This window comes from Dictyostelium discoideum, assembly GCF_000004695.1.
Source record: "Dictyostelium discoideum AX4 chromosome 4 chromosome, whole genome shotgun sequence".
Taxonomy (NCBI): domain Eukaryota; phylum Evosea; class Eumycetozoa; order Dictyosteliales; family Dictyosteliaceae; genus Dictyostelium; species Dictyostelium discoideum.
In genome coordinates, this window is record NC_007090.3 from 4,639,700 (window position 1) to 4,667,332 (window position 27,633).

General features: G+C 21.7%; 16 protein-coding genes across 16 annotated transcripts; 12 read left to right on the forward strand and 4 right to left on the reverse strand.

The window, feature by feature from the left end:
- Positions 1–1,472, reverse strand: DDB_G0286823 (hypothetical protein; the record flags this gene model as incomplete). Its single annotated transcript, XM_632442.1, has 2 exons — positions 1–144; positions 225–1,472. Coding segments are annotated over 2 exons (1,392 nt in total), but the record flags the coding sequence as incomplete, so codon positions are not given.
- A 523-nt stretch (positions 1,473–1,995) lies between these two features.
- On the forward strand, positions 1,996–2,655 carry DDB_G0286565 (hypothetical protein; the record flags this gene model as incomplete). The annotated part of the gene is made up of 4 exons (XM_632443.1): positions 1,996–2,115; positions 2,193–2,247; positions 2,344–2,416; positions 2,508–2,655. The coding sequence occupies 4 exons, from the start codon at positions 1,996–1,998 to the stop codon at positions 2,653–2,655; spliced, it is 396 nt and encodes a 131-aa protein (XP_637535.1).
- Positions 2,656–2,979: 324 nt separating this feature from the next.
- Positions 2,980–4,827, forward strand: DDB_G0286567 (hypothetical protein; the record flags this gene model as incomplete). The annotated part of the gene is made up of 1 exon (XM_632444.1): positions 2,980–4,827. One exon carries the CDS (start codon positions 2,980–2,982, stop codon positions 4,825–4,827), a length of 1,848 nt encoding a protein of 615 aa, XP_637536.1.
- Positions 4,828–4,943: 116 nt separating this feature from the next.
- On the reverse strand, positions 4,944–5,288 carry DDB_G0286569 (hypothetical protein; the record flags this gene model as incomplete). The annotated part of the gene is made up of 1 exon (XM_632445.1): positions 4,944–5,288. One exon carries the CDS (start codon positions 5,286–5,288, stop codon positions 4,944–4,946), a length of 345 nt encoding a protein of 114 aa, XP_637537.1.
- A 450-nt stretch (positions 5,289–5,738) lies between these two features.
- Positions 5,739–6,023, forward strand: DDB_G0286571 (hypothetical protein; the record flags this gene model as incomplete). The annotated part of the gene is made up of 1 exon (XM_632446.1): positions 5,739–6,023. One exon carries the CDS (start codon positions 5,739–5,741, stop codon positions 6,021–6,023), a length of 285 nt encoding a protein of 94 aa, XP_637538.1.
- A 598-nt stretch (positions 6,024–6,621) lies between these two features.
- Positions 6,622–7,315, forward strand: ponH (ponticulin-related protein; the record flags this gene model as incomplete). The annotated part of the gene is made up of 2 exons (XM_632447.1): positions 6,622–6,694; positions 6,777–7,315. The coding sequence occupies 2 exons, from the start codon at positions 6,622–6,624 to the stop codon at positions 7,313–7,315; spliced, it is 612 nt and encodes a 203-aa protein (XP_637539.1).
- Positions 7,316–7,768: 453 nt separating this feature from the next.
- Positions 7,769–8,641, forward strand: DDB_G0286575 (hypothetical protein; the record flags this gene model as incomplete). The annotated part of the gene is made up of 1 exon (XM_632448.1): positions 7,769–8,641. The coding sequence occupies one exon, from the start codon at positions 7,769–7,771 to the stop codon at positions 8,639–8,641; it is 873 nt and encodes a 290-aa protein (XP_637540.1).
- Positions 8,642–9,251: 610 nt separating this feature from the next.
- DDB_G0286577 (hypothetical protein) lies at positions 9,252–9,734 on the forward strand (the record flags this gene model as incomplete). The annotated part of the gene is made up of 1 exon (XM_632449.1): positions 9,252–9,734. The coding sequence occupies one exon, from the start codon at positions 9,252–9,254 to the stop codon at positions 9,732–9,734; it is 483 nt and encodes a 160-aa protein (XP_637541.1).
- Positions 9,735–9,829: 95 nt separating this feature from the next.
- On the reverse strand, positions 9,830–11,731 carry dnaja5 (hypothetical protein; the record flags this gene model as incomplete). Its single annotated transcript, XM_632450.1, has 1 exon — positions 9,830–11,731. One exon carries the CDS (start codon positions 11,729–11,731, stop codon positions 9,830–9,832), a length of 1,902 nt encoding a protein of 633 aa, XP_637542.1.
- A 337-nt stretch (positions 11,732–12,068) lies between these two features.
- DDB_G0286581 (hypothetical protein) lies at positions 12,069–13,062 on the forward strand (the record flags this gene model as incomplete). Its single annotated transcript, XM_632451.1, has 2 exons — positions 12,069–12,270; positions 12,350–13,062. 2 exons carry the CDS (start codon positions 12,069–12,071, stop codon positions 13,060–13,062), a joined length of 915 nt encoding a protein of 304 aa, XP_637543.1.
- Positions 13,063–13,400: 338 nt separating this feature from the next.
- On the forward strand, positions 13,401–15,770 carry DDB_G0286583 (hypothetical protein; the record flags this gene model as incomplete). The annotated part of the gene is made up of 3 exons (XM_632452.1): positions 13,401–14,586; positions 14,687–14,977; positions 15,079–15,770. 3 exons carry the CDS (start codon positions 13,401–13,403, stop codon positions 15,768–15,770), a joined length of 2,169 nt encoding a protein of 722 aa, XP_637544.1.
- Positions 15,771–15,853: 83 nt separating this feature from the next.
- DDB_G0286787 (hypothetical protein) lies at positions 15,854–17,162 on the reverse strand (the record flags this gene model as incomplete). The annotated part of the gene is made up of 2 exons (XM_632453.1): positions 15,854–16,483; positions 17,154–17,162. 2 exons carry the CDS (start codon positions 17,160–17,162, stop codon positions 15,854–15,856), a joined length of 639 nt encoding a protein of 212 aa, XP_637545.1.
- A 254-nt stretch (positions 17,163–17,416) lies between these two features.
- DDB_G0286585 (hypothetical protein) lies at positions 17,417–19,019 on the forward strand (the record flags this gene model as incomplete). Its single annotated transcript, XM_632454.1, has 2 exons — positions 17,417–17,829; positions 18,830–19,019. 2 exons carry the CDS (start codon positions 17,417–17,419, stop codon positions 19,017–19,019), a joined length of 603 nt encoding a protein of 200 aa, XP_637546.1.
- A 421-nt stretch (positions 19,020–19,440) lies between these two features.
- On the forward strand, positions 19,441–20,651 carry DDB_G0286587 (hypothetical protein; the record flags this gene model as incomplete). Its single annotated transcript, XM_632455.1, has 3 exons — positions 19,441–19,451; positions 19,847–20,226; positions 20,572–20,651. The coding sequence occupies 3 exons, from the start codon at positions 19,441–19,443 to the stop codon at positions 20,649–20,651; spliced, it is 471 nt and encodes a 156-aa protein (XP_637547.1).
- A 359-nt stretch (positions 20,652–21,010) lies between these two features.
- DDB_G0286775 (hypothetical protein) lies at positions 21,011–21,683 on the forward strand (the record flags this gene model as incomplete). Its single annotated transcript, XM_632456.1, has 3 exons — positions 21,011–21,032; positions 21,209–21,357; positions 21,411–21,683. The coding sequence occupies 3 exons, from the start codon at positions 21,011–21,013 to the stop codon at positions 21,681–21,683; spliced, it is 444 nt and encodes a 147-aa protein (XP_637548.1).
- A 650-nt stretch (positions 21,684–22,333) lies between these two features.
- On the forward strand, positions 22,334–27,491 carry DDB_G0286789 (hypothetical protein; the record flags this gene model as incomplete). Its single annotated transcript, XM_632457.1, has 5 exons — positions 22,334–22,404; positions 23,307–23,382; positions 24,368–24,419; positions 27,024–27,436; positions 27,480–27,491. The coding sequence occupies 5 exons, from the start codon at positions 22,334–22,336 to the stop codon at positions 27,489–27,491; spliced, it is 624 nt and encodes a 207-aa protein (XP_637549.1).
- Positions 27,492–27,633: the final 142 nt, after the last annotated feature.

Sequence of the window (27,633 nt, forward strand, 5' to 3'; positions counted from 1 at the left end):
TCTAAGTTTTCTTTTAGGTATCTGGATGTGAATTTGTTTTTTTGGATCTGATATTCCCAGCTTTTGTGATGAGATGAGTTTGTTTGTTTGGTTTCTAGTGCTAGGATGAACTGGTTTATGATCCAAAGTTTCTGCGCCAGTTGTCTCAATTCTATATTCCAAATGTTCCAGCCCCCTACTTTTAGTGGGTATCTTGCTCTTTTGGTTCTCATTAAATTAATAACTTGAAATCCACTAGCATTTTTGTTGTTTGGTGCCGATAAAAACCATTCGACTAATTTATTGATTTGGTTTAATTCCTCTTCCTTAAAGTTCTCTACATATGAATAGTAGGTTAATTTAGAGAGTGCGAATGCTTTGAGGATGTTGGTTTTGGTTTTGATTGTTGAGTCAGTGGTTTTCCATAGTACTAAGGATGATCTTATTGTGTTTAATATTTCTGGTATTTTTCTTGTTATCCCTTTGCCTGTGAAGAAGTATCCCAAGTATCTTTCTGGATTTGTAGATATTGGTATTCTTTGGTTGGTATTGTCTGGGTTGCCTATAAGAATTGATGAAGATTTGTCGATGTTTAGTTTTGAGGAAGTGGCTTTGCAAAATGAATTGAAGTGTTGTAGTACTAATTCAAGTTGTTGAGAGTCTGGGACCATTGAAGCCGAGTCGTCTGCAAAGCTTTGGAATTTCTCTCTGTGGTCGCTGTTGTTTAGAGGAAGGCCAGTAATTCGGTCATCTTGTAAAATTTTTCTAGCTAAAGCCTCTATTACAAGGACGAACAGGGTGGGTGATAGTGGATCTCCTTGTTTGACTCCTCTTTTGATCTCAAAGGGTATAGTAGTTCTACCATTAATTTCAATTCTTGCTTCAGATTTGGTGAGTAGATTCATTATCAGGTTGATTATATTGGTTGGAATGTTGATGTGTTGTAGTGATCTGAGTATTGAACCGTGTGAAATCGAGTCAAAAGCTTTTTCGAAATCATATAGTGTAATTATTCCGTTAATTCTTTTATCATTACAATAGTTGATTAATTCGTTCATTGATATGATATTATCTATAATGAATCTGCCTGGTACGAAACCTTTTTGATTGTGGTTGATCACTTTCGTTAGTATTGGGATTATTCTATTGTTTATTAGTTTTGAGTGGATTTTATATATACAGTTAGCCAGTGTAATTGGTCTTCTGTTTTTGATTAGTTCGGGGTCTCCCTTTTTAGGTATCGTGATAATGAGGCCTTCTTTGTAATTTTTGCTAATTAGATGAGGATTTCTTAGAGTGTCGTTGAATGCTGAGGCCAGTATTGGAGCTAGTTTTTCTTTGTGTGTTATGTAGAATAAGTTTGGAATTCCATCTGGGCCTGGAGATTTGTGTGGGTTCAATTGTTTTATTACTTCTAGGATCTCTTGTGTTGTGAATTCATTTTCAAGGTTGTCCCATGTTGAGTCCCTGGTCACTGTCCAATTTTCCAACATTTCATAATACTGAATGAACCACGATCTTAAGTCACACGGATTTAACCAGACTTTCCTACCCTTGCTTTGGATGAAAATTATTTTCTTTAACGACATAAGGCGTAGTTTAAATTTATGTTATCCAATTCAAAAAAAAATAAGGCGTAGTAATGAATTATAATTCATGAAAAACCATTTTTATCTATTTTAATTCAAAATCACTTTTTTTAAATTTAATTTTTTAATCATGATTAAATGGTAATGTTCTGTTACTGAATGTCAAAATTTTATAACCAAAAAATCAAAAGAAAAAAATTAAAAAAATTGATCACTTCTTTTATTATAAATTTTATTAATATATTCTTTTTTTTTTTTTTTACAAATTTGGAGAGATATTTATATATTTTTTTAATATAAAATAATTATTAAAATAAATCATATAATAATTTTTTTTTTTTTTTTTTGAAATGTTTTTTTTGAAATTTTCTTTTTTTTTTTTTTTTTTAATAAATTATTTTTATTTTTTAAAACACAATGGTAAAAGATGAATGAAGAAAATGAATTAAAAACAAATACAACTACAACTAATACTACAACAACTAGTTCATTTTTACAATTTTTACCAACCTCTGGTTCATTTTCTAAATATAATGTGAAAAAACCAGTATGTATTCAAATTGTTAATTTCAAATTGTTTAAATGTATTTGAAATTAATTTTTTTTTCTTTTTTTTTTTTTTAGGCATCAACCCAAACTATACCCAAATATATTGCATCTCATAATACAAACCCACCAAGTAAGTTAAATAAATAATAATACTTAAACATAAATATCACATATGTAGACTATCATACTAATGATTATCTTTTTTTTTTTTTCATTTTAAAATTAGATGATGAATTTGTAAAAAATGAGGAAAATAATATATTAATTAGATCATTAACTAAAAATTCTGTCAATAAAAGGTATATATATATATATATATATATAATAAAAGAAAAACAAAATCGTTTAAAACTAACTCTTATAAATTATTATTTTTATTATTTTCAATAGGATTAATGAACAAATTCCAAATGCAAATAGGCAACAAAAAAAGATAGATAGCAATTATAATGATGATAGTGATGGTGATAATGATGATCAACAAGTTTATTCTTCAGAAATAGATGATTTTAGTCCAAATAAAAGGTCAAGATCTTAAAAAAAAAAAAAAAAAAAAAAAAAAAAAAAAAAAAAAAAATTTTACCCAGGAAAGTTATTTAAAAAATCAAAACTATATTTATCATTTGTTTGATGTATATGAATTTTTTTTTTTTTTTTTTTAAAAAAATTTATATCTTTCTATTTTTAGAAAAGAATTATACTGAAAACATATTTCATATTTTCGTGCATAAACAACAAAATGAATAAAATTTTTTTTTTTTTTTTTTTTTTTTTTTTAAAAATTGCATTTTTAATTTTTTTTTTTTAATTTTTTTTTTTTCTTATGTTAACATAATCAAAAAGACGATAAATAAATAAAAAAATGTTTCGAATAATTAAAAATGTTAATAAATTATTAATAAATAATAATAATAGTTATTATAATAATAATAGTAGAAATTTACAAATTAAAAATTATTTTGCATCATCTAAAAAGGAAATAGGTGAAATTATTGAAAAAAGGATGGATAGAGGAAAAATAAAAGAAAGGAAAAAAACCAAATTTGTAAGTCAAGCATATAGAAGTATAATAGAAAGAAGAGAAGAAGAGGTTGTTATTATTGATAAAATAAGGATGGATACAGGAGAAATAAAAGAAAGTCAGACAAATTATACAAGTGTTCCAGAAAGAGGAGAAACAGAGGATATTGCTAATGATGAAAAAAAGTCAAATTCACCCAAATCATTACATATTACAGATTTAATAGAATTTTGTAATACACATAATCAAGAGATTGAACAAAATTTAAAAGATAAATCAAAGAAACCAATGGCATTATGTTTTGCATACAATGGCTCCAAATATTATGGATCATCGTATTCTTTTGATATCAGATTTCCAGCAATTGAAAACCTAATAGAGAAATCCTTAATTAGAAATGGTCATATAGCATTGGAGAATATTGGTAATTTAAAAAGAATAAAGTTAAGTAGAAGTAGTAGAACTGATAAAGGTGTTCATTCAGTATCGACTGTTATTTCAGCATTTCTATTAATTGACAAAGAAACAGAGAGACTTGCCCAATTTGGCACGCCACCACAATATTTCATTGATAATATTAATCGTTATTTACCATCTGATATAAGATTAATTTCAGCGACAAAACCAAGTCGTACATTTAGAGCAAGACCAGCATCCAAAAGTAGAGTTTATAATTATTTAGTACCAATGGATCATTTAAAAGATATTTCAATCGATCGAATGAATAGCATACTTTCAAATTTCATTGGTACTTCTTCTTTCCATAATTACACTTATCAACGTTTTACTTATCTTGATAGTAATACATTAAAGAAATTATCAAAAATTAATGATACTCAAGATGAGAATGAAAATAATGACGATGAGGAGGATGAGGAGGAGGATGATGAAGAAGATGGTAATGATAATACAAAAATTGATATTGAAAAAGAAGTTGAAGAATTAGAGAAATTAGAAAATAAAAAAAATATAGAAATAGATAGATTGGCTGAAAGTGAATTATTTAGAAAGAATCCAGTAAATGTTAGAACAATTATGAATTTTTATGTTGAAAAAGAAACTGTACTATTTGAAGGTAAACAATGGTATAGATTCGTTGTAGTTGGTGATTCATTTTTAATGTATCAAATTAGAAAAATGATGGGTTTCTTCCTTTCAGTTGTTAAAGGTTATCAAAATGAGATAGGACTCCAATTATCTTTGAAATCACCATTTTCAATCTGTTCTCCAATTTCACCTCCTTTTCCTTTATTTTTATATGATGTTAATTTTCCAAGGGAAAAAATTTTACTCCCAGTATCCAGACAAATACAAAATGAATTTTTAAATTCTAAATTAATGCCACATCTCCACAAAATAGAAAATGAAACTAATCAATTCTCTGAATTTTTTAATCAATTATCAACTTTTAATTTCCGTTTAGATGATATTGATCAATTAATAATATTAAATAAAGAATTTCATGAAAAAATTGAACTAAAAAAAGCAGAAAGAGAAAAAAGAATAGAAGATTATAATAATAATTATAATAATAATAATAATTATAATAATAATAATAATAATAATAATAATAATAATAATAATAATAATAATAATAATAATAATAATAATAATAAAAATAATAATTATAATTATAATAATAATTATAATAATATTTATAATAATTATAATAATTATAAGCGTAAATAAATAAATAAATAAATAAATGAAAAAATAAAAAAAGAAAGAAGGAATGTACATTTTTTATTTTATTTTATTATATTTTATTTTATTTTATTTTATTTTATTTTATTTTATTTTATTATCTAATTTGAAGTAAATGTAATTAAAATTAAAAATGATGGATATATTATAAATGGAAGTAAAGCTGCAATTGAGTATCTTCTAATATGTTTATTTGGTTCTTGAATATACATTATTGAATAAATTAATGGGAAATATAATAATAATCCAATGAAAAAGAATAATCTTGCATAATAATAATGTTTACATTTTATTTTATCTTGTCTAAAATCAATATAATTATTTTGTTTTTCTTGTTGATCTTGTGTGTATTTTTTTTCTTTATTTTTGAAATTAATATTATTATTTTCTTCTAATAAACTTTCACTATCATTTAAAATATAATTTTTATTATTTTGAAAAACCATTTTTATTTTTATTTTAATTATTACTTTAAAATGGTTATGTAAATTTTTAATTTTCTTTTTTTTCTTTTTATTTTCTCTTTTCTTTTATTTTTTTTTTTTTTTATTTTTTTTTTTTATTTTTATTTTCATTTTCATTAAAAATATTAATGAAATAACAAACCCATTGCATATTCATATATGGTTTCATTTTTTAAAAATTATTTTGAGTAATTTATTGATTAGGTTTTAAAAATTATGTGTGGTATGAAAAATAATAATTAAAAAATCTAAACAACCACACCCACAACACATTATCATTTTTAAAAAATTTTTAAAATGTAAAAATGGTTTTTTTTTTTTGTTTAAAGAAAAAAAAAAAAAAAAAAATACTAAAATTAAAAATAAAAGGCATAGTTTAAGAAACTTTTAAACTAATAAACAAATATATAATTTTATACTTAAAATAAATAAATGACATTTGAAGAAATAGATTTAAAAGAAAATATAGATAAACATGTATTTGTTAAAACATGTCAATGTGGTATTAATTCATTCGATAATTCAGAATCAAAAAGATCAAAAATAATATTTATAATTGGTCACGTTTTTATTTTTATGCATTTATTTAATTTACCAAAACTTTGGTCAAATAATGAAACTTCAAAAAGATATGCAATAGGTTCTTTATTTTGGTTAATTTTTTCAATTATAGTAATTTCTTATTCATTTTTATTTATTAAATTTAAAATGGTTTAAAACATTTTTAAATTAAATGTATAAAATTATCAAACTTTTAAAAAAAAATAAAAATAAAAATAAAAATAAAAATAAAAATAAAAAATAAAAATAATAATTGTAATAACAAATAAAATTTTAATAATAAATCAAAATAATGTAAATCATCCTATTTTTTTTTTTTTTTTTTTTTTTCATTATTATTTTTTTTATTTATATTTTATTTTTATTATTTTCATTATTATTATTTGAATATTTGTTAAAATTATTTCAACACACCAAACAATGTATAAAAACAATAAATTACCCCCAAATAATTAATTTTATTAAGAATATTGAGGTGTGGTGTTTTTGTTTTATTCAATGAATTTCCTTTTTTTTATGACAGGTAGTGTGATACTACAAGTTTGAAGAGCAAAATTATAAAAAAGATAAATATTTTGAATTTTATATTCAAATAAAATTCGAATATTTTAAATAATAATAATTTTTAATTTATTTTTTATACATATAAAATAAATTTTTTTTTTTTTTTTATTTCTTTATTTAATTTTTTTTTTTTTTGATAGGATTTGATAATTAATTATAATACAAATCAATTTTTTAAAAAAATTATATTATGAAACTTTTAAATAGTCTTGTTTTATTAGCAGCTCTTTGTGCTATTACTGCAAATGGAAAAATTGTTGAAGGTAATTTTTCCTTTTTTTTTTTCTTTAAAAATTGGATTTTACCAATGTTAACATTTTCTTTATTAATTTTTAAAAACAATAGATACACCAGATCCATCAACAGTTTATAATTTGTTTCAATTAAGTTCATCAGATGGAGGATGTGACCCAGCTGGTACCCATTCACCAGATGCCAATGTTAATGTATCAGTTGATAAATGTAGAAATGTTTGTAACAAAAATATAAAGATCTCAAAGGGAACCTCAACAAATCAATTCACATTCCAAACTTATAATGATAATTCATGTAGTCAAGCCACATCAGATCAAGCATTATCATTCACATGTTCAGACAATGTTAAGAAACAATTAGGAACAAGTATTTATAGTGTCATTTGTAGTACTGGTAGTGATTCCACAAATCCAACAAGTACTCCATCCACCACTCCATCTGCTACCCCAACTGTCACTCCATCCACCACTCCAACTGTTACCCCAACTGTCACTCCATCCACCACTCCAACTGTTGCCCCAACTGTTCCTCCAACTACTCCTCCATCCACAACAACTGGATCTGGTTCTACCGTGGTTGCATCATTTGGTTTAATTGTTTCTATTTTATTGGCTTCATTAGCTCTTTAAAATGATTTATTTGATTTTATTTTAACATTACTTTTTGTATCACCATAATTTTTTAAAAAATAAAAATAAAAAAAAACTTAACACGAAAAAAATAAATTATATTTTTTTTATATATTTTATTAGAAATTCCAAAAAAAAAAAAAAAATTATTATGGGTTATTTTAAATATAATTATTAATTATTTTATTTTATTTTAGAAATGCACATAATTAAAAAAAAAAAAAAAAATATCTTCTTGATTTTTTAAAAAATTCCTTGGGTTAATTATTTTAAATATTATTATTATTTTTATTTTATTTTTTTTTTTTTGATATTTTTAATACAGATTACTTTATTTTTTTCAATTTTTTTTTTTTTTTTTTTTTTTTTTTTTTTTAAAAAAAATATATTTATAGATTTTTTTTTTTTTTTTTTTTATTATTATTAATTAAAAAAAATCAAATTTAATAAGAAATGAATAAAAAAGTAATTATTTTAACAGGTGGTACAGATGGTATTGGAAGAAATTCATTAAATTATTTAATAAATGAAGATAATTTAAAATTAATTTTACCAATTAGAAATTTAGAAAAAGGTGAAAAGGTAATTCAAGAATTAAAATTAATAAATTCAAATATTGATATTACAACTATGGAAATGGATTTATCATCATTTGAATCAATTAAATCATTTGTTAATGAATTTAATAAATTGGGTTTACCATTACACACATTGGTAAATAATGCTGGTATTATGTCACCAATTTATAAAAAAACAGTTAATGGATTTGAGTCAACATTTGGTACAAATTATTTGGGTACATTTTTATTAACAAATTTACTTTTACCAAATTTAAAAAAATCAAATACTGAATCTGATAAAGGTAATATCGTTATTGTCACTAGTAGAATGCATTATTACGTCTCAACATTGGATATTGATAATTTGGAAAATATTAATGAATCCAATTTTTCAAGTGGTAATGAATATAATAAATCAAAAGTTTGTGATTTATTATTTGCATTTGAATTAAATAATAGATTAAAATCTGATGGTTATGATAAAATAATCAATGTTAATTCAATTCATCCTGGTTTTCAAATTACATCATTGTCAAAAGATCATGGTTGGTTTTCAAATTATATAGTTTTACCAATTTTAACTTTTTTCTTGGGTAATAATATTAATGATATGGGTAAAGCCTTAGCTGAAATATCATTAAATAAATCAAATGTAAATGGTAAATACTTTCAATTAACTACTGAATCTCAACCTTCAAAATTAGTTACAAATAATGAAATTTCAAAATCATTATGGGAAAAAACAATAAAATTACTTGAATTATAATTTAAAAATAAAATATTAATTATAAACAAACAATAAAAAATACTTTTATTATAACAAATATAAATAATCCAAATAGTAATTTCTTTTTTTTTTTTCTTTTTTTTTTTTTTTTTTTTTTTTTTCTTATACATTAACATTTAAATGTCAAACTATTATTTATTGAATTAAAATGATATCATATTATTAATATAAGTAAACTTTTAGAATTTTAAAATTTATTATTTTTTTTTATTTTTTTTTTTTTATTTTTTTCCATATGTTTTTTTTTTTTTTTTTAAATAAAACATAGATAAATTAAAATAAAAAAAATAATATTTAAAAAAAAAAAACAGAATAAATTTAATTGATAAAGGAAAAAAAAATTGGATATATTTACCACTTTCTTTTTTTTTTCAAGATTATTGAATTATAAATCGAGGTATGGGGTGAACTTAGTAATTTTTTTAGTTTTTATTTTTTATTTTTTATTTTTTTTTTTTTTTGGGTTTAAAAAATCTATAAATAATTTTTATTTTTTATTTTTTTTTTTTAACATTCTTATATTTATTTATTTATTTATTTATTTATTTATTTATTTATTAATTAAAAAAAAAAAAAAAAAAAAAAAAAAATGAAATTACTATTTGGATTATTTATATTTGTTATAATTTTCTCAGCAATTAATTCTCAAAATATTGTTCAAAGTCCATTTAATTATTTTGAAATTTCAAATGCGTTTTGTGGAAATGTAATTACAACATATCAAATAAATGCAGAAAATAATGGTTGTCTTAGATCATGTGAAGATACCAATGTATCAGCCAATTTTGTTAGAATAGTTCAAACAACAACCAATAATAATACTTTTACTGCCACAGAGTATACTGATTCCACTTGTACAAATTTACCAGCTACCAATGGTCAAACATTTACATTCACATGTCAATATGATAATAATCAAGTTACACTTGATAATGGTCAAAGAGTAATATGTTATGATTTAAATACAAAAGCTCCAATTCCAAAGAATGTTAATGATAGTTCAGCATCAAGTAGATTAATTATTAGTTGTTCAATTTTATTCCTTGGTTTCATTATTGCTTTATTATTATAAGATAATAATTTTTTTTTTTAAAAAAAAAAAAAAATAATAAAAAAAAAAAGTTTTAAATTAATTATTTTAAAATAATATTATAAAATATATTTTATTTATTTCTTCTTTTTATTTCCACTACTAACACCTGAAGAAGGTACAGCTTGAGCATGTTTAGTTTCTTTTATATGTTGGAATAATTTATTTCTACTTGGAAATTCACCTTTGCAAACATTACAAAATAATGATTCACCACTACCACCAGTTTGACCTTGTTGTTGTTGTTGTTGTTGTTTTTTCTCTTCTTTCTTTTCTCTTTTTTCTTTTGCTTTACCTTTACTCTTTGTTGTTGTTGTAGCTGATGTTGTTGTGGTCGTTGTAGTTGTTGTGGTATTTTTTTTATTATCTTTTTTATTATCTTTTTTAACTTTTTTATCTCCATCCTCTTCCTCATCTTCTTCTTCATCCTCATCATCATAATCATCATCCTCACGGTCTTCATTATTACTATCTTGTTCACTCTCATTTTCATCATCTTGAATTTTATTTTCTTTTTCTTCTTTTTCTCTTTGTTCTTTTAAATTTTTCTTTTTTTCTTTTGTTAAAACAAAATTCTTTAACATTGAAGTTACTAATAAATCATCTTCATCTTCAGAATTTAAATTATCATCATCATCATCATCATCATCATTTGATAAATTTTTATTTTCTTTTAAATCTTCTTCTTCTTCTTCCTCTTCTTCAGATTCTATAAACTTTTGAGGTTTTGATTTCTTTTTATTTTTATTTACTAAACCAAAAACAAATTCATCACTCTTTTCATTAAACATTTGTGAATTTATAACTTTTTTTGATTTCTTTTTAGCTTTTTTAGATTTCTTTGATTTTTTATTTTTATTATTATCTTCATCATCTTCATCTTCATCCTCATTACTATCATTTCCATTGGTATTATTATTATTACTACTATTATTATTACTATTATTATTACTATTATTATCTTCAGGTAATAATTCATCATCTAATGAAACAGCTTTTCTAATTCTAGCTAATTCTTGTTTATGTTTATTTGAATTTTGATGATTTTCTAATTGACCTTCAGATTTAAAAGCTTTATCACAAATTATACAAAAATTTGAATTATTTGAATTATCTTGATAAAGATTATCATCATCATCTTTATAGAGACCTTGTTGTTTGGCAAGTTGATATTCTCTTTGTTTCTCTTCTTTGAATTTTTTAATTTGTTTTTGTCTTTCTTCTTCATCTAATTGTTTTTGAATTTCAGCTTCTCTTTGTTTTCTTTCAGTTTCTTCTAAACATTTCTTTTGATATTCTGTTATTCTCTTATCATGATTATAGATGAATGATGCTAAATGTCTAACCCTTTCGTTGTAGGCTGATCTTGCTTTCGATCTTTCCTTTTGATTCTCTTTCTCCATTAAACGTTTGATTTGTCTATTTGGTGCATCTGATAAATGGTAGAGATCAGATGATGTGAATTTCTTTTTTGTTACAAAATCTTTCCAAAAACTGTAAAATTTTAAAACCTCTGCAATCGGTGTTGTTGAATCACCAAATTTTGGTGGATGGTGGTGATATTCGTTGATGGTTTCTTCACCTTCTTCGATTTTGTCAATGATTTCAAAAATTCTTGAATAAATTTTAAAGAAACCAGTTTCATCATTATCATTGAATGATGTGAAAATCGATGTATTGAAATATGGCCATAAATTAATTTCATCATCATCGTCATCACCATCACCTGAACCACCTCTACCACCACGTAAAATCGCTTCCCTATGATCATCATACCATTTTCTTTCATTTGGATCTGATAATACTGTATAAGCATTATTAATCTCTTTAAATTTCTCTTCTGCAATTGATAATTGATGTTGATTCTTATCTGGATGCCACATTAATGCTAATTTTCTATAAGATATTTTAATTTCATCTTGTTTTGCTGATTTTTCAATACCTAATACTTCATAATAACATCTTAATTTTGTATTCATTTTTTTTTTTTTTTTTTTTTTTTTATAAATCTAAAATTATTATAGATTTATAGATATGAATATGATATTTTACAAAAATTGTAAAATAAATAAATTTAAAAAAAAATAAATAAATAAAAAAAAAAAAAAAAAAATTAAAAAATGAAAAAAAAAAAAAAAGTAAAAAATTCAAAAAAATTCGTTTTAGATATTATTTTCATTTTTTTTATCTTTTTTATTTCTCAATAAAAATAAAATAAAATAAAAAAACTAAACAGTGTGTGATTTTATTTTATTTTAATTTTTTTTTTTTTTTTTTTTTTTTTTTTTTTTTTTGGTAATAATATAAAAATAGAAAATGGAATTAATTGAAGAGATTATTAATTTAGATGAAGCAATTCAAGGTGAAACTAGAACAGAAATTATTTATACAAAATCACAAACACCATCAAATATAAAAATAATTGTAATTGCAGGTAATCCAGGTATTGAAAGTTTTTACCAAGAATTTGTAAAAGTTTTAAATTTATCATTTAATTCAAAATATGATATATATGGTGGTAAGTTGTATACAAAAATTTTATTTTATTATTATTATTATTATTAATATTTTTATTAATATTTTTATTTATTTTTTAGTTGGACATATCGGACATTGTGGTAAAATTGAAAATAAAACATTTTCAGTTGAAGAACAAATTAAACATAAAGAATTATTTTTAGAATATTTATTAAAGAATAAGTATGGTGATAAGGATAGAAAAGATATAAAATTTATATTAATTGGTCATTCAGTTGGAAGTTATATAAGTTTAAAAGTTGTGTCAAGGTTTAGTGAAAAGTTTGAATTCTTATCAGTGGTTAATCTATTCCCAACTTTTAAAAACCTTTATGACGGCTTATCACCATTCATTAAAATGGTAGTCATGCGAGAATCTACACGTAATGGTTTATCAACATTCTTGCATTACATCCCATCCATTGTAGTTTCCAACGTATTGAAATGGATACTACCGTCGGACGAATCCCGAATAGCGGTCCAAAGTAAGATAAACTATTACTCAGCTTTGAATATCCTCTATATGGCATACACCGAAACTGAAGACATCAAAGAAATCGATGACGAATGTCACTCGGTTTTTAATTCACGTTTAAATCAATTACTTTTCATTTATGGTCAAACTGATAGTTATACACCAAAATCATTCTATGATGAAATGAAACAGTTGTATCCAGCTGGAAATATCGAATATTCATCCTCTTATGTTCCACATGCTTTTGTATTACATCATTCTCAAGAAGTTGCTTTAAGAGTTTCTGAATGGTTATCTTTAAACATTTTAAAAAATTAATTTTAAAATAAAAATAAAAATGAAAAAAAAAAAAACAGATCAAAATTAAAAAAATAAAAATAAAAATAAAAAATTAAATTTTATTTTTTATTTTTTTTTTTTATTTTTATTTTTTTTTTTTTTAATAATTTAATTTTCTTTTAAAATTTTTTTCTCAATTTATTTTTTGTTTTTTTTTTTTTTTTTTAAATTATCAAGTTTTCAATTTTTTAATTTATTTTTCTATAATATTTCTCTTTGTATAATACAATTTATATCTTTTTTTAATTGTATTATATTACTATTGTAAAAAAAAAAAAAAAAAAATAAAACAACAGAAATAAAACAAAAGAAATAAAATGGATCAGTTGGCAGAATTAAGAAAACAAAGACATTTGGAATATTTACAAAAAAAAGAGAAAGAAGATGCAGAAAGATTAGAGCTTGAAAGAATTCAAATAGAAAATGCTGAAGCTTTAAGATTATTAAATCCAAATAATGAAAATCTTGAAGATGAAATTACTGCAACCACCACCACCACTACCACCACTACCACAATGACAAATAATGATATAGAATTTAATGAAGAAGAAGAAGAAGAAGAAAATGAAGAAGAAGAGGTAGAAGAGGAAGAGGTAGAAGAAGAAGAAGAAGAAGAAAATGATATAGAAGAAGAAGAACCAAATTTTAATGGTCCACCATTACCTCAACCACCTGTTTATCAACCAATTTTCAAACCCCATGCAACAAATCATCATTATGGTCATTATAATAATAATAATCAACCATATTTCCCACCAGTATTTAATCCAAATCTATTTGGTGGAGGTGGTCATCATGGTCCAAATCATAATATATTCAATCATGGTGGAATTCATAATAATGCAGGACCAGGTTATTTATTAAACTCTGATAATAATAATAACAATAATAATTATAATAATCCATTTACATTATCAAATAATAATAATAATAATAATAGTCCACCACAATCAACTGAACCAACAACAAAAGAAGAGAAAAGATCAGCATTTTTAAATTCAATTGAGAGTAGATATAATAAATCACCAGAATTAGTATCAGTGAATAATGAAATTGATAAACAAAAACGAAAAATAATTCATAGAATACCAAAAGATTATTCAGTAAAGAAATTGGTTGATCTATGTTTAGCAAAGATGTCAATTGATTTAACATTATTTCAATCTCAATTAAAGTTAATGTCTGGTGAATTAATTCAAAGATTAATTGAATTGATGGTATCATCTAATCGTTTAACTAGAAAGAAAATGGACCAAATCGTTGCAAGTGGTGCTCGTATCTACTCATTGGACCTTAGTCATCAATTTGCAGTTGTAAATAATGATTTCCTTTTAAATTGTTTCAAATACATGGCTGAATTATCAAATGTTTATTTTAGAAATTGTGAAAATCTAAATGATATTGGTTTACAAATTTTCCGTCAACCAAATTTTGAAAAAAATTTAAAAACTTTAGATTTAAGAGATAATCGTATTACTGATGTTGGTATTAGAAATTTAAAAGGTAAAAATATTTTTAATTATTTTATATATTTTTATAAAAATAAAATAAATACTAATTTATTTATTTATTTATTTATTTTTTTATTTATTTATCTAAATAGGTTTATTAAATTTAGAAGAATTATATTTAGGATCAACAGGATGTACAGATATAGGTTTAGCATTATTATGTAATTTATTAAAATTAAAAACATTAGATGTATCAAAATGTAATATCACAGATTCTTCAATGGATATTATTTGTAGATTTACAGAACTTAAATTCTTATATCTATCTGGTACTCAAGTAACTGATAAAGGTATAAATACAATTTCAAAGTTACCAAACTTAATTCAACTTTATGTTTCAAATTGTTTAAGAATTACAAATCAATCTTTATTCTTTTTAGCATGTAAATATATCTATATAAATTTATTTTATTAATTATTGTTGGTTGGTTGTTTATTTTTATTTAAAACTTTAACAATATTAATAATCTATTTTTTATCATAGATTTAGGTAAAACATTAAAATTATTAGACATTTTTCAAACAAAGATTGGATTAAATGGATTTATTCAATTAAGAATGTTTAAACAATTACAATTTTTAGTATTACCAGGTAGAGATTCGATTAATGATGCAACAATTGGTCATTTAAATTCATTAAGTAATTTAAGAAAATTGGATTTATCAGATTATCGTAATATCTCTGATTTATCACCATTGACAAATTTACAAAGTTTAACAGAATTGTTACTATCAAATACAAAGATTTCTGATAATTCAATTATAAATTCAATAAAGACAATGGATTCATTGGAAGTGTTATCATTAAATAAAACTGAAGTTACAACTGAAGGTGTCTCTCAATTAGTAAATTTAAATTTAACATCACTTTCATTATCATCAACTAAAATAGATGGAAAATCATTATATTATTTAGGTCAAATGAAATCATTACAAAAGTTGGATATCTCTTTTAATGACATCACAGATAATAGTATGGATTATTTGAAACCAATCGCCGATACTTTGTCTCATATTGATCTTAGAGGTACTGATACTTTTCGTTCTCTCCATATGTTTAATGAAAAAATTGTAAGACCCCCTGTAAAAAATATCATAAAATCACCAAATAATAATGAAGAAGATGGTGATAATAATGATGATGATGATGATGATGAAAATGAACCACTTTGGTAATAATGAAATTAATAATAATAATAATAAACACATAATAATTTATAAAAATAATAATTAATAAAATAAAATATTTAAAATATATGTTATATTATTATTAACAATAATATTATTGTTAATAATAATAATAATAAATTTAATTTATTAATTTTTTTAAAAAATAATGATGGCGGTGATGATATTGATGTTGATAAACTATTAAATTGAAAATGCCTAATTTCTTTTAAAATTATTGAATTTGATTTAAATGATTTTATATTTCTATTATCACATGCTTTACAATTTTCATTACATGATTTAAAATAAATTATATCACCCTCTTCTGAACAATAATATTTTTTATTACCTTCAAGACAAGTATTATTTGAAAATGATTCAACTGTTGTAACTTCTTTTGATAATTTTATAACATAATTACATAATCCATCCAATAGTATTGGGGAGGTTGTATTTGAAATATTTATAATTACTGATGAATTATCATCATATTTAATACACTTATTTAAGTCATAGAATATTATTGGATTGTAATTATCGCAATGGGAATCTTGACTAATGAATATGTTGGGTGAGTATCCTAATCTTTCTATTTCACCTTTATTTATATCACCAACTTTCATATATAACCCATCCTTTTGACATGGTGTTATGGTTTTTATAAATGTTGCATTACCTTTACATTCGAAATTATTATTTTCATATACAAAAAATGAAATCTTATATCCATTTATTTTTATAACAAATATTAATAATAATAATATAATATTATATATAAAATTTATTTTAATCATCATTCATTAATTAAAAATTGACAATAAATAATTAATATTAAAAATAAAAATAAAAATAAAAATAAAAACAAAAAATAAAAATAAAAATAAAAATAAAAATTATATTTGAAAAAAAAAATAAATAAATAAATTAAATAAATTAAATAAATAAAAATAAAAAAAAAAAAAAAAAAAAAAAAGTGTATGTGTGTGTCTATTTTAAAAAATTATTTTTATCACTCTGTAAAAATATTTTTAATTCATTCCAAAACTCATAATTAACAAAAGATAAAAAATTTAGATATGTATATAAAAATAAAATTTATTATTTAAATAATAGATTTCAATTTATTGGCAAAATAACCTCTTTTTTTTTTATATTAAATAAAAAAAAAAAAAAAAAAAAGAGTATTTATATTAGGTTGTGATGGTAATAAATCAAAAAAACTTATTACTACATAAAAATTATTAAATTTTATTTTTTAATTGAAAAATTGTTCTTTTTTTTTTTTTTTTTTATTTTTTATTTTTTTTTTTTTTTCCCCAATACTTAATTTAATCTAAATTGGTGAATTTAAAAATAAAAATAAAAATTAAAAAAAATTAAAAAAAACACCTCACTCATTTTTTTGGGTGTGGAAATGAGATTTAATCTTATTATTTTTAATTTTTTTTTATTTAAAAAAATTAAATTTGGGAAAATAAAAAAAAATTAAGCACATTAATATTTTTTTTTTTTTTTTTTTTTATTCTTATTTTATTTTTATCCTTTTTGAACACTAAATTATTATTTTTTTTATATATATCAAACACACACTTCACACACAAACACAAACACCATTTTAAAACATAACATTTCTTTTTTCCTCTCACCACGCAATGTTTTCTCCCAGGGATAGTTTCAATTTCTTTGATGACCCAACTTTTGGTATTAACCTCCAACCTCTCACAACGACGTATGTTGAAGTGGAAGATTTGGAAAATGATATCAAAAGATTATCAAGTCTGTTCTATGAAGAGACTGTTCATCTTAGTTATAAATTACCCAATTCTTTAAAGAAGTCTCGAAATTTCTTACAACCATACCTTAATATTAAACCTATTAAACATTCAAGACAAAACTATACACAATTAACAAACTATATAGACCAATCAAAAGACTTAGTTCAAGAGTGTAAGTCTTGTTTTAGTGATAATGTTGGTGTCAATGATATATTAAGGGATATACTGCGTGATATGGATAGGTTAAAGGTACATTATTGTTCAGATGGTGGTATATTTTCATCTTTATAGTTAATACTATAAAAATGGATTTATGCAATCATATTTTAATTTTTACTATTTATATATTCTTTATTTCATTCTTTTTTTTTTTTCTCTTTCTCTTTTATTTTTGTTTTTTTTCTTTTGTGTAACAAAAATACAAACTTCCAAAACTAAAAAAAAGTAAAAAAACAAAATCAAACAAAATCAAACAAAATCAAACAAATAATTTAAAAATCAAATACAAAATCAAAAACAAAGGTAACAGAAAAAATGAAAAAAAAAACAAAATGAAATAAAAAATATATAAATAATAAAAAAAAAGTTTATCAAACAATACAAATTAAAAATATCCTTCCTTCTAATCAACTTTCAATGTATGAATATACATTGAAGGTTGATTAGAAGGGAGGATATTCAAATCAAATCCCAATGTATCGGATACATTCCTTAGTTAGAATGAAGGGTTTTCTGTTTAGTTTAAAAGAAAAGTGAAATTCTGTTGCAATATCGATATCTGGTGTCTTAGAGTCAAACTATTTTCTCAATGGCATTCCAATCAATTTCCAAAATACATTCCAGTTTTTCAATCAAAGAAATTCTATAAATAAACCATTTTAATCCTCTTAAAAAATATTGTTTTGATTTTTTTTTTTTTTTTTTTGATTTTTTTTTTTTTTTAGTTAAATTACTCCTATTATTTAAAAAATATTTTTTAACTTCCTTTTATCATTTTTAAAATAATAATTATACCAAAATGTATTTTTCATTTTATAATAGTGAAAATAAAAAATCATTATTGATGGAATATATTTTAAAAAATGAAAGGACAAAACTAATCCATTTTTTTTTTTTTTTTTTAAGAATATTGGTTTTTTTTTTTTTTTTTTAATCTTATTCATAATAAATAGAATAAAATAATAAATACTAATATCTTTTTTTTTTAATTATATCTTTATATTTTTTAAAATTAAATGGTGAACTAATAACATTGCAAATCAAGGCAAATGCAAATAATGTATATGAAAGTGGTGATCAATGTGGTAATTCAACATTTACTTCATTTAATTACAATAATAATAATGTTAAAACATTTATTACAATGTCACCTCATCCTGGTAATGTAGTTGAATTTTATAAATATTATACAAATTTTAAAATTAATGGAATTAATTTCAACAATTTCACAAAATGTAAATTAAATAAAAAAATTAAATAAAATAATAATAATAATATAATAAAATAAAATTAAATAAAATAAAATAAAATAAAATAAAATAAAATAAAATAAAATAAAATAAAATAAAATAAAATAAAATAAAATAATACAATTGTAACTTCTTTTGATAATTTTATAGCATAAATTAAAATTAAAATAATTCTTGAAAAAAAAAAAATTAAATAAATATATAAATAAATAAATAAAAATAAAATTGAAAATAAAAAGTGTATCTGTGTCTATTATAAAAATTAATTTTATCAATCTGTAAAAATATTTTTAATCAATTTTAAAACTCATAATTAACAACAGATAAAAAATTAAGATATGCATATATATAAAAAAAAAATTATTATTATTATTAAATAAAAGATAACAAATTAACCTTCTATTTATTACTATATAAAATTTTTTATTTTACATGAATAATTGGTTTTTTTTTTTTTTTTTTTTATTTTTTTTTTTTTTTGTTTAATATCAAGATTGGTGAATTTAAAAATAAAAATAAAAATTTAAAAAAAATTAAAAAAAAACACCTCACTCATTTTTTTGGGTATGGAAATGAGATTTAATCTTATTATTTTTTTTAATTATTTTTTATTTTTATTTAAAAAAATTAAATTTGGGAAAAAAAAAAAAATTAAGCACCACATTAAGGGTTTTTTTTTTTTTTTTTTTTTAATTCTTTTTTTATTTTTATCCTTTTTGAACACTAAATTAAATTAATTATTATTTTTATATATATATATATATATATCCAACACACACACCATTTTTAAAAAATAACATTTCTTTTTTCCTCTCCACCACGCAATGTTTTCTCCCAGGGATAGTTTCAATTTCTTTGATGACCCAACTTTTGGTATTAACCTCCAACCTCTCACAACGACGTATGTTGAAGTGGAAGATTTGGAAAATGATATCAAAAGATTATCAAGTCTGTTCTATGAAGAGACTGTTCATCTTAGTTATAAATTACCCAATTCTTTAAAGAAGTCTCGAAATTTCTTACAACCATACCTTAATATTAAACCTATTAAACATTCAAGACAAAACTATACACAATTAACAAACTCTATTGACTATGCAAAAGTCTTTGTTCAAGAGTGTACGGCATGTTTTGATGATAATGTTGGTGTCAATAATTTATTAAGGGATATACTGCGTGGTATGGATAGTTTAAAGGTGCATTATTGTTCAGATGGTGGTATATTTTCATCTTTATAGTTAACACTATAAAAATGGATTTATGCAATCATATTTTAATTTTTACTATTTATATATTCTTTATTTCATTCTTTTTTTTTTTTTCTCTCTTTTATTTTTGTTTTTTTTTGTTTTTTTTTCTTTTGTATATAACAAAAATACAAACTTCCAAAACTAAAAAAAAGTAAAAAAACAAAATCAAACAAAATCAAACAAAATCAAACAAAATCAAACAAAAAATTTAAAAATCAAATACAAAATCAAAAACAAAGGTAACAGAAAAATTGAAAAAAAAAAAAAAAAAAAAAAAAAAATGAAATAAAAATATATAAATAATAAAAAAAAGTTTATCAAACAAAACAAATTAAAAATATCCTTCCTTCTAATCAACTTTCAATGTATGAATATACATTGAAGGTTGATTAGAAGGGAGGATATTCAAATCAAATCCCAATGTATCGGATACATTCCTTAGTTAGAATGAAGGGTTTTCTGTTTAGTTTAAAAGAAAAGTGAAATTCTGTTGCAATATCGATATCTGGTGTCTTAGAGTCAAACTATTTTCTCAATGGCATTCCAATCAATTTCCAAAATGCATTCTAGTTTTTCAATCAAAGAAATTCTATAAATAAACCATTTTAATCCTCTTAAAAAATATTGTTTTGATTGTTTTTTTTTTTTTTTTTTTTTTTTTTTTTTTTTTTTTTTTAGTTCAATTACTCCTATTATTAAAAAAATATTTTTTAACTTCCTTTTATCAATTTTAAAATAATAATTATACCAAAATGCATTTTTCATTTTATATAAGTGAAAATAAATAATCATTATTCATGGATTATATTTTAAAAAATGAAAGGACAAAACTAATCCATTTTTTTTTTTATTTTTTAAAATTTTGTTTTTTTTTTTTTCATCTTATTCATAATAAATAGAATAAAATAATAAATACTAATATCTTTTTTTTTTTTTTTTTTTAATTTTAGCTTTAAATTTTTTAAAATTAAATGGTGAACTAATAACATTGCAAATCAATGCAAATGGAAATAATGTATATGAAAGTGGTGATCAATGTGGTAATTCAACATTTACTTATAATTCAATAAATGCAATTTCTTATTTTGAAACAATTAAAGTATATAATCAAACCTCAAAAATTTAAATTTATCCACATTGAAATTACTTTAGATGACTCTTTATAAAATTGGTAATCCATTAATACTTTTTCAAAATAAAATTGAAATTTCGCCTTTAAATCAAAAATCTAAAAATGTAATCATTGATGATTCTTCAATTAATAACAATAATAATAATAATAATACTAAAACATTTATTACAATGTCACCTCCTCCTGGTAATGTAGTTGAATCTTATAAATCATATACAATTTTTAAAATTAATGGAATTAATTTCAACAATTTAACATTTACAATTGTAACTTTTGATAATTTTATAGCATAAATTAAAATAAAAATAATATTTGAAAAAAAAAATTAAATAAATATATAAATAAATAAATAAAAATAAAAATAAAAATAAAAAAAAAAGTGTATGTGTGTCTATTTTAAAAAATTATTTTTATCGCTCTATAAAAATATTTTTAATTCATTCCAACTCATAATTAACAACAGATAAAAAATTAAGATATGTATATATATAAAAAAAAAAATTATTATTTTTATTTAAATAATAGATAACAAATTAACCTCATTTTTATTACTATATAACAGTAAAAAATAATATTAACACTTTTTTTTTAAAAAAAAAAAAAAAAAAAAAATAATAAAAAAAAAAACTGATCACTTAATTTTAGGTGAAAAAAAAAAATAAAAAATAAAAAAAAATAAAAAAAAAATATATATTTTGTTAAGGAATTTACAAACAACAAAAAAAATTAATTTTTTTTTTTTTTTCTATTTTTTTTTTTATTTTTTTTATTTTTTTTATATTCACCTAAAATTTTTTTTTTTTTCTCATTTTTTTTTTTTTTTTTTTTTTTTTATAACACTATAATTAAATTAATAATAATAAAATAATAAAATAATTTAATTGTTTTTTTATATATCAAAAACACATATATAATATTTTAAAACTCAAACTTTTCTACTACAATGTCTTCTCAAGAAGGTGACCTTCCCCCTCTCAGCGATTACCCAGATGCAACTAAAGTGGATGAATTATGGTGTAAAATCATTGCCCAATCAACTACTCCCCTTGAAATAACCAATTTATTGAACCAGTTTTCCCATTTCTTAAAGCCATGCCAAGTTAACTCACTTTCAAAGAACCCACAAACGAAAAAATTACTAGAACATTTAGAAAAGTGTAGGGGCCCATGTAATAATGATAATACCAACAATTTATTAAGCGATATGATACAGAATGTCCAAAATTTAATTATATTATTAATGATCCCATAAAGCAATAATAATTATATCATGTAATGGTATATTTTCAACTTTATAGTTAACTACTATAAATATGGATTTATGCAATCACTATAGTTTAATTTTTATTATTTAAATTTTATTTATATAATATTTATTTCATTCTTTTTTCTTTGTTAACAAAAATACAAACATCCCACACAATACAAAATCAAAAACAAAGATAAAAGAAAAACAAAAAAAATGAAATAAATAATATATAAATAATAAAAAATTAAATAATAAAAGTCAAACAAATTAAAAATATGCTTTGATACATTCGTTTGTTACAAGGAGGGATTTTCTGTTAAATTTCGTTGCAATATCTGGTACCTTAGAGTCAAACTATTTTCTTGGTGTCATTCTAGTCAATTACCTAAATGTTTCCTGTTTCAATCAAAGAAATTCTCTAAATAAATTTAAAAACCTTACAAAAACTTTTTTTTTTTTTTTTTTTTTTTTATTTTATTTTATTTTTTTTTTTAATTTTAATTATCCATAATAATCAATCAAAACATTAAAAAAAAAAAAATAAAAAAAAATAAAATGATAACATGTATATATATATTTTTTTAATTTTAACTTTTTATTTTTTAAAATTAAATGGTGAACTAATAACATTGCAAATCAATGCAAATGGAAATAATGTATATAAAAGTGGTGATCAAAGTGGTAATTCAGCATTTAAATGTAATTCAATAAATGATGCAATTTCTTATTTTGAAACAATTAAAGTATATAATCAATCATTGATGGCACCGATTAATAACAATAATAATACTATTAAAATATTTATAACAATATCACCTCTCCTCCTCTTGGTAATATGGTTGAATAAAAATAAAAAATAAAAAGTGGTTGTGTATCAATCTTAAAATTTTATTTTATCACTCTGTAAAAATATTTTTAATTCATTCCAAAAATCATAATTAACCACAGATAAAAAAAATATATTGTTTAAATAATAGATATTTTATTACCAATTAACCTCACTTATTTTGCTATATAAAAAGTGTTGATTTATATTATTACTTTAAAAAAAAAAAATAATAACATTGGGATTTAATTTTATTTTTTACTCCAAAAAATTATCATTATTTTTTTTTTTTTTTTTTTTATAATATTAAATTAAAAAAAATAAATAAAATTAAAAAAACATGTTCTCTTATTTTTTTGGGTTAAAATGAAAATGAGATTTAATTTAATTATTTTTTTTTTCCACTCCCAAAATTTTTTAATTTTTTTTTATTTTTTTCATTTTTAAATTTTTTTTTTTTAGACACCATTTTTTTTTTTTTTCATTCCTTTTTTTATTTTCATCCATTTTGCACTATAATTATTATAATTATTTTTAAACACACACACTATTTTAAACATTTCTTTCCTTTCTTCCACGCAATGTTTTCTACCTGGAATTTCTTTGATGACCCTCCTGGTATTAACCTCGAACCTCTCACAGCGACCTACGTCGAAGTGGAAGGGATAGAGAATGATATCAAGAGAGGATCGAGTCAATTCTATGAAGATACTGTTCATCTTTGTTTTAAATTACCCAGGTTTTTAAAGAAATCTCGCAATTTCTTACAGCCGTACCTTGATATTAAACATTCGAGACTAAACTATACACAATTAACAAACTCTATAGACTATTCAAAAGTCTTTGTTGAAGAGTGTATAGCATGTTTTGGTGATAATGTTGGGGTCAATAATTTATTAAAGAATATTCTGCGTGATATGGATAGGCTAAAGGTACATTATTGTTCAGATGGTGGTATATTTTCATCTTTATAGTTAAAACTATAAAAATGGGTTTATACAATCATAGTTTAATTTTTATTCTTTATTATTACTATTTCATTCTCTTTTTTTTACTTTCACCTTTATTTTTTTTTTTTTTTTTTTTTTTTTTTTTTTTTTTTTTTTTTTTTTTTTTTTTTGTTACAAAATACAAACATCACACACAACAAAAAATAACAAAAAACCAAAACAAAATCAAACAAAATCAAACAAAATCAAATATGAAGGGTAAAAGAAAAAATGAAAAAAAAAAAAAATAATCAAAAAAGTCAAACTATACAAATTAATAATATCCTTCCTTCTAACCAACCTTCATTGATATATCCGACGATAATACACCGAATGTTCAACAGAAGGAAGGAATTCAAATCTACCTCAATGTATCCTACGAGGATACATTGCGAGCTCCCAAGGATATTCAAATCTATCTCATTAGAATGAAGGATATTCAAATCTACCCCAATGTATCCTATGAGGATACATTGCGAGCCCCCAAGGATATTCAAATCTATCTTCAATGAATCCGATGGATAATATTGGACACTCATTAGAATGAAGGATATTCAAATCAACCCCAATGTATCCTACGAGGATACATTGCGAGCCCCAAGGATATTCAAATCTATCTTCAAAGTATCCAATTGATAATACCTTGAAAACTAATTAGAATGAAGGATATTCGCCCCAATCTTCAATGTATCCGATAGGATACATTGAACCCTCTCAAGAAGGATATTCAATCTATCCTCAATGTATCCAATTGATAATACCTTGAACACTCATTAGAATGAGGGATATTCAAATAAACCTTCGATGTATCCGATAGGATACATTGAACCCTCACCGAAATGATATTCAAATCTATCTTCAATATATCCAATGGATAATATATTGAACACTCAGTAGAAGGAAGGATATTCAAATCAACCTTCAATGTATCTGATACATTGAACCCTTATCAGAAGGATATTCAGTCTATATTCAATGTATCCGATGGATAATACATTGAACACTCAATAGAAGGAAGGATATTCATATCAACCGGTCAGATACATTGAACACTCATTAGAATGAAGGATATTCAAATCAATCTCCAATGTATGGGATAAATTCATCGGTTAGAAGGAAGGATATTTAATCAACCTTCAATGTATTCGATCGGATACATTTAACGCTCACTAGAAAGAAGGATATTCAAATCAATATCCAATGCATCCCATCGGCATACAGAACGCTCACTAGAGAAGGATATTCAAATCAACCTCCAATGTATTGGATACATTCGTTGATTTGGGTCCTTCTCTAGTGAGCGTTCAATGTATGCCGATGGGATGCACTGAACGCTGATTAGAAGGAAGGATATTCAAATCAATGCCAATGTATGGAATACATTCATTGGTTAGAAGGAAGGATTTAAAAACAGAAAAAACTAAAAAAAGAAAAGTGAAATTCCATGTGCCTTGGAGTCAAACAATTTTCCCATTGAAATTCCAGTCAATTACCAAAATGCATTGCTGTTTCAATAAAGAAATTCTCTAAATAAATTTCAATACCATTTTAATCCTCTTAATCAAAACAATAGTTTTTTTTTTTTTTTTAAATTAGTCCTTTTAGATTTTATTAAATAAAAAATATTTTTTTAACATCCATTTAATAATAATAATTAAACCAAACGTATTTTTCATCATTAATAATAAAAAATGAAAAGACTATTTTTTTTTTTTATTATTATTCATATTAAATAGTATAAAATAATAAATAATAATATCTTTTTTTTTTTAATTTTTAACTTTTTATTTTTTATAATTAAATGGTGAACTAATAACATTGCAAATCAATGCAAATGGAAATAATATGAAAGTGGTGACCAATGTGGTTATTCAACATTTACATGTAATTCAATAATTAATGCAATTTCTTATTTTAAAAAAATTAAAGTATATAATCAATCCTCAGAAATTTAAATTTATCAACCATTGAAATTACTTTTAGATGATTGTATATATAAAATTGGTAATCAATAATATTTTTTCAATATAATATTGAAATTTTGCCTTTAAATCAAAAATCTAAAAATGTAATCATTAATGATTCTTCAATTAATAACAATAATAATAGTATTAAAACATTTATTATAATATCACCTCCTGGTAATGTGGTTGAATCTTATACAATTTTTTAAACTAGTGGAAATAAATTCAACAATTTCACATTTACAATTGTAACTTCTTTAAATAATTTTTAACATAATTACATAATCCATCCAATAGTATTGGTGGGGTTGTATTTGAAATATTTATTTTTTACATGTATAAAATTGTTTTTTTTTTTTCTTTTTTTTTTTTTTTTTTTTTTTTTTTTTTTTTTTTTTTTTAATATCTAGTATGAATTTAAAATAAAAATTAAAAGCAATTAAATTAAAAAATCACTTCTCTCATTTTTTTAAGTTTTGTGTAAAATATCTCGAGATTTAATCTAATTATTTATTTTTTTTTTTTTTTTTTTTAATTTTTAAATTTTTTTTTTTTTTTTTTTCACCTTTAAATTTGATTTTTTTTTTTCATTCTCTTTGAATAAGACCTTACTGTTTTAATTTTAATATTTCTTTTTTTCCCATCCACCACGGCAATGTTTTCTCCCGGGGATAGTTTCAATTTCTATGATGACCCAACTCTTGGTATTAACCTCCAACCTCTCACAACGACGTATGTTGAAGTGGAAGATATAGAGAATGATATCAAGAGAGTATCAAGTATGTTCTATGAGGACACTGTTCTTCTTAGTTATAAATTACCCGAGCATTTAAAGAAATCACGTAATTTCTTACAGCCATACCTTGATATTAAACATTCAAAATTAAACTATACACAACTAACAAACTCTATTGACTTTGCAAAAGTCTTTGTTAAAGAAGGTATAGCTTGTTTTGGTGATAATGTTGGTATCAATAATTTGTTAGAAGATATATTGCGTGATATGGATAGGTTAAAGGTATATTATATTGAAATAGTGTAGCATATTTTCATTTTTATAGTTAACATTATAAAAATGGATTTATGCAACAATATTTTAATTTTTATTATTATTTTAATTTTTATATTATTTATTTCATTCTTTTTTTTTCTTCTTTTTTTTCTTTATTTTTTTCTTTTTTTTGTTTGTACTTCCCACACAACAACAAAAAAAAA